The sequence below is a fragment of the Callospermophilus lateralis genome, chromosome 12 (genome assembly GCF_048772815.1).
Source record: "Callospermophilus lateralis isolate mCalLat2 chromosome 12, mCalLat2.hap1, whole genome shotgun sequence".
Taxonomy (NCBI): Eukaryota; Metazoa; Chordata; class Mammalia; order Rodentia; family Sciuridae; genus Callospermophilus; species Callospermophilus lateralis.
In genome coordinates this window covers 40,983,237-40,989,485 of record NC_135316.1, presented here as the reverse complement: position 1 = coordinate 40,989,485, position 6,249 = coordinate 40,983,237, and the positions used below count along the sequence as shown (strand labels likewise).

Below are 6,249 nucleotides of genomic sequence, written 5' to 3'. Positions count from 1 at the left end.
TGATCAGTTATTTCTCTCTCTCTCTCTTTTTTTTTTATTCCAAAGGCATAGACAGAGATTTATTTAGGAAAGCAGAGGCACATTCAAGGGACAATGTGGTCGTCTCCAGAGGGAGAAACAGCCCAATTATTTCATCAAATCTACCTTGCATTAAAGCAGAAATCATACGATAAAAATAATCTTGCAGATAAATAAAGCTATTTCCTATGTGGTTTCTTACATTTGAAAGAAACAAAGAAAAGGTAAAATAAGACAAAACAGCTCAGTTTAATTTCAAACGTTAATATATTTTCTATTTTATATTGAACATATGCATCTGTAACCCCTCATTTGCAGCAACTATCACATCCTCATAAAAGGGGCAAAATTTGTAAGATGCCTCTTAAAATAAATATTCTTTTTTATAAAATAATAAAACTTCAAATAAATATTCTTTACACTAAACAATATGTTGAAAAAATTAGAAAATAAAGGTTGAATTTTACTGTAACTGTACAATATACATGAAGTCCAAAGGGAAATCAGAGTCTTCCAATAAAGGCTTTCTGTAAGGCAAAATACAATCTAAAAACATACTGATTGATTCACATTCTTCCGAATGTACAACATATTAGTATAATATTTTGTGACTGCCATGTAGTATGGCACAACTTGTTTTTCACAGTTGCAAATAGTATTGTATATACAAAAATATAGCACATTATCTCTGGAGAAAACAATGGAAAAAAAAGTCATTTGCTAATTTACAAATTTTGCAAGGACTATTCACAAACAAAAACCGCCTAGGAGTGTCTGTTGCTTTAGCTTATGCAATATATGGGTCATCAAGTTCTGAATCCCTTAACTTTGAGTTCCATTAGCTGAGTTCTAACAAGCATATCAGTTAAAATGGCACATGGACAAAAAAGCATCTCACTGCAAACAGCAAACAATATCCCAACCCTCTACGAACAGTGCCAAGATTACAACTGTTTAGTTGGTTGCATATGTGTTAAAAAAAAAATCCTTATTACTGTGATATTCCTGATTAATAATGCTATGTTGGTTTCTCAAAGTTCCTGGGGGGGACAGTGGGAACTTTGCAGCAAACTGTGTTTGAGTTTTTACAACGGCATCCAGGCCTGTTAACCCGGTCATAACACCCCTGGCACAATTTAAGGCAACCCTTGGCTGGAAGATAACACCATAAACAAGGCAAAAAGAGGGACATGACACCCATGGCTGACCATCGGGTACAACAGTGAGACTGGCTGCAAGAGCACGGGTTGTCAGCACAGTTGTCCTCGTCATCATTAGAACAGTGATAGAAGAGACCTTTCACACAGCACACGCAAGTGCCATAGTCAATCACGTTCTGGGCCGAGCAAAGGCACTGCTTGTCGCAGATCCAGTCTGATGGCAGTGGCCTTGGGTAGGTGCACTCCTTACATTTGCACTTGCCACAGTCCTCACACCTATAGGCATGCAGGCCCAAATCTTCCTTACTCAGTGGCTTAAGCTCACCTGGCTTAAGCTCAGATTTGGGCTGCACCCGGATGATCCCATCAGCAACTGGACCAGAGGAAAAGGATGGTCCTAATAGCCTCTGTTCAGAGGAGCTGCTGCTGGTACTTGTCCTTGTACTGCTCCGAGACCCTGAGCTGACCGTGCTGATGGACCTGGACAGAGGGGCTCGAGTAGAGGAATGAATCTGTGAATGCTGGAGCCTGGGAGGCTGGCGGTGCTCCGGCAGACCGTGGAGTCTCTCGTGTTTGTGCTGAGTGGAGGGGCGAGGAGCAGGCTTGAGTCCAGGTCTTGGGACCACAGTCGGTCCCTCTGTGTACTCATTGGTGTTTCGGATGGCTCTGATTTGATCCAGGGACAAAACATGTACCTGCTGGGAGAGGGCGTCTCTAGGGTCGGGTTCCCCACGCTGCCTGCCACTGTCACGGGGCGCCTGCAGCAAAGGCTGAGACCCGTTGCCACTCTGAGCTCTGGCCTCCATCAGGTCTTGGAAGTGTAGTCACTCCAGCAGGCTTAGAACACATCTGAACTCCTGGGGAGACCAAGAGGAAAGAGAATGGTTTACACTCCAAAATACTTCCCATTCTCCACCCACCTGAGTTGACTCTTTACTTTCCACATCCCCTAGAGAAACAGGATTTGAAGTGGAATGACAGTGAGGATGTATCGGAACTGCTGAACTGATCAATGCATGCACCGGAAGGTAAAAATTGTGTCTCGGTACTAACAATTCTGTAATCCTGTGATGTGCAGTGACACAAAGCCGATCTTTGTCTGAATCACTTCAGCAACAATCCCTTATTCAAATAAGCACACAATCTGAAAGGTTCAGGTTCATTGTTAAAATTGCAAGAAAGTAATGTTGGAACACAGTACTAATACCAACATTTTCAAAAAAGTCAAATACCCTTTCAAAATGTGAAATAGGTTTTAAATTTGTCGTGAACATTTTTTAAACATACATAAATGCAGCCTAGAAAATCCTTTCTTAGTTCTCTAACTCTGCTTTTACATCAAGTACTTGCATTATGACTTATCCATTATTCTGAAGCTTTTTCAAAATCTGTGGCATGAATATGACATGCAAAAAAGTCTAATTTTCCCCAAGGACGGTTATACATTTTGCAATTCCTAATAACAAAGTTATAGGATTAAAAACAAATCACTTCAAATCTAATTAGGTACCAGAAGAACATTAAAGCAAACTTACACAACAAGCAACAACACAGGAATTTATTTTCAATTTATCAACATTAAGAATCAAATATTCTATTGCCTGATAGCCAGGAACACTTAGATTCTGCAGCAGAAAGGAGACTATCAGACCACCTGAGAAATTAAAAAGTACATCAAAATCTTACTTTCTTATTCTTAAAAATGAATAGTTGAGAACACAAACCAACTAGTAGTAATTGGAAAAGTTTAAAAAATTTAGGTGTCATATTTCAAACCTAGCATTCTGTCAAGTGATCCCTTAAACTGCAGTCATCCTAGGTTTCAAAACTAGGTATCATCTCTTTCCCAAGACTACATGAAAATAGAAAGTAAAATAGGTAAAAGTGGACCTTTATTCACTCTCTGCTTTTCAGAGGAAAGCCACAGCGAACAAGGCAGGTGACAAACGCCTTCTTAATTCAGAACAAGGCAGAGCTGGTAACCGGATCTCCTCACCTTCAACAGAATGGCAGACAAGACAACGCTGCTCTGCTTTCACTCCCTTTATCGGTTCGATCTGCGCCCCAACACCGTCCCCAGCAGGTGGGACACAGCCAAAACCCCAGGGGACTTTTCTCCAGGCGAACTGACGCTGTCCAAGGGCCAGGCTGCCCGCCCCCCCTTACAATCCAGAGACGCAAAGACAGGAGGGGGCGGCGGCGCCTCCTAAGGGGACGTGCTATGAAACGCACTAGCACACTTCCCCCGCCCTCCCCTCCCCAGCAAAAATCACCACCCCCTCCCGCCGCAACTCAGGAACTCTATCTTACAGCCCCAAGAGGGAGCCAACCTCAACGCCCCCACCCCGCAAAGGTCACGCAGCAGACCAGACGGCGTTTCGGGAAAGGCCCTCCAATGTCCGGCACAGGTTTCCAAACCTGATGTCCGGAGGAAAAAAGCCCGGCCTCACAGTCGGGACACAGCTCAACCCCGCGCGCACAGCGACTCCATGGTGCACTGACCGGAGTGAACACCGCCTGTAATCTGCACACGCCTATGTCCTTTAAGATTGAGAAAAAAACCAACATGTTATTTCTTAAAGTGGAAAAAAAAAAAAAAAAAAGGCTGTTTCCAGAGCTCCACTGCACACGCCAGGATTGCTGGACCCAGATCCCTGGGTTGGAAACTTTCAGCACAGATTGGCTTGCAATGAAAAGTAGCATCTTTGAAAGGAGAAAAATGATTTCTGCCGATCCCCGGCCTCCTTCTTAATAGCCCCCACCCCACCCCACTGCGCTCTCTCAGTTCCTCCCTCCCCTTTGAAAGTGCTTTGAAACCCCCATTAAGACCAGTGTGTGATCAGACTGAGGATTAGGAGGAAAGGACTTCAGCACTAGGGTGGGGCAAACCAACACAGAAACCGCTTTGTAAAAAACGCACAAGATTCAAATTAAAAAGAACAGCAACAAGATAGAAGGGGCGACCCCCCCCCCACACACACACACACAAAAGGCATTAAAAAAACTAGCCTCTTTTGCCACCTACTTTCAGGTAATGGAAAACAATCGAGACCACTTGATGACTTCCTTCCTGTGCTGGGTCAGAACAGGCGTCCAAAAATAAAAAATAAAAAGCATGACCTAGGCCGACCAAGAACGGAAAAAAGAGAAAGCTGCATTTCCGAACCGCAGAGACCTGGCGCCAGGCTGGGCTAAGTTCCCACCCGCACTGGGCTAGACTCTGGCCACACCGGGCAGAGGAGGGGACTCCTCCCGCCCGGCACACTGGCCTTTTTTCACTCGCAGGGTCTCCTGCTCCAGTGAGGTTAGCAATCCAACCCCCCTGCTCCACCGGGGCCCCCGCCTCTGGGTACACTCGCCCCGAAAGAACTTTGCCTTCCATTCAGGAGGAACAGGTTAGAAACGAGAGCGCCAGCAAAAGCGACCTGGAAAACACTTTTGTGTTTTCCCTGGGTCTCCCGCTCTCAGCGCCGATTCGTAGTCTATGCTGGGCTGGGAGCAGAATTCAGGCGAGCCGTCCTCTGCTCCAAACCCCCTAGAGTGCGGGTGCGCGAGGTCGTGGGACGCTGCACTGGCGCACATTGCAGCCCCGCCAAGGCAGGCCGAGCCCGTACCCTGGGCGAGGTAGATCGGCGGTCAACTCCCTGGATCCTCGCGGAAAGCCTGCGGGATTAGGGGAGAGACGGACCCCCACTCCCCGCCCGACTGCACCTACTCCATGTTGCCCACAACGCACCGCCGGCCACGGCTCCAAGAAGAGCCAAACGCGCCTCACCGTAATCGCGGCTTTGCACCAACCCCTCTCCCTTGGGTTTTCTTTCAGCGATGTGCAAATAAATCCAGCCCCGACGCAAACTTTTCCCCTTCTTTCCAACTCAGCTTCAGTTCAACTTCCGAGCAATCGGCGGAGAAAAATCGAGAGAAAAATTCGGAGCCAAGTCCCCCGCCGACGAACACTCCGGGGTTCGGGGCTGGAGACGACCCCCCTTCCAGAAGCGCACGCGGAGTATTTCCTCTTTTTCTCAATGAACAAGAGGCCGAAGCGGCAACAGCGAATCTCTTTTCCTGGCAGATTAGCGAATGAGAAAAGAAATGGCCTTACAAAGAATCTAAAGCCAGATCGCCAAGTCTTGCGGCTCCGTCCGCGTCTGAACGGAGGCGGCGCGGAGGCGCGGAGCCGGGAGCCGGGCCGGGCGGGCGCGGGGGCCTGGGCGCTGCGCGCTCCGCCGGCCCCTCTCCTCCGCTCGCGCTGCGGCGCGCAGCTCTCGGCCGTGCAGACTGGGCGTTGTGGAGGCGCGGCAGCGAGGCCGAGGCGGGGGCGGTGGGTGCGGAGGAGGAGGAGGAGGAGGAGGAGGAGGAGGAGGAGGAGGAAGAGGAGGAGGGCTTGGGGCCCGGCCGGGGGGGCTCGCCGTTGGCCTGCGCCCTCGCCTTTCCGGAGGAGGCAGGGAGCTCTGCGGCGGCCGCGGCAGCAGTAAATGGCGTCATGTGGATCCGAGGCGGAACAGAGCAGTTGTTGTCCCAGAGGATATATCGCATCCGGTCCCAGCTCATTGGCTCCGCGGGGCTACATTCACTCACACTCCAGCGCCCGCCAGCGCTCCGAGCCGCAGGAGGCATTCAAAAGGGCAACCGCGCCGCCCCGCGCGTCCCCAGGCCAGTCCTGCCGCCCTGGCTCAGTCACGCGGGGCGCCGGCGGGGCCGGACTGGGCACGGCGGGGTCAGTTTATCTAGTTTCAAGGAAACACTGACCTTAAGGTTTCCCCAGGGGCCATGTGGACGAGCTATAGGTTTGGGTTGATTTATGGAACTTTCTCCTTGTTACCAGGAAAGGGGAATGAACATTTAAAACTAATCCGGGCCATTCAGTGTTACCATTAAAAACAACAAGTTACAGGCTTTAAGACTTTATCCAGAATCCACTTCAAGTTTACCTCTCGCCTAGTCTGTACCCTCACTCCGAGGGGGCGATTGGGGGGGGGGAGCACAAGAGGGAGGGAAAGGGGAGCGGGAAGTGAGGTGGGAGGGCTATTGGTTTATTCTTTGTCTACTGGATTAACCCGATTATACACCA

The 6,249-nt window shown here is 49.0% G+C and overlaps 1 protein-coding gene across 1 annotated transcript; it reads right to left on the bottom strand.

Moving 5' to 3' along the window:
* Positions 1-902: 902 nt before the first annotated feature.
* Spry2 (sprouty RTK signaling antagonist 2) lies at positions 903-5,437 on the bottom strand. Its single transcript, XM_076872414.1, has 2 exons — positions 4,954-5,437; positions 903-2,035 (listed from the first exon to the last, which is right to left on the bottom strand). The coding sequence occupies exon 2, from the start codon at positions 1,982-1,984 to the stop codon at positions 1,037-1,039; it is 948 nt and encodes a 315-aa protein (XP_076728529.1). The 5' UTR covers positions 1,985-2,035; positions 4,954-5,437; the 3' UTR covers positions 903-1,036.
* Between the last annotated feature and the right edge of the window lie 812 nt (positions 5,438-6,249).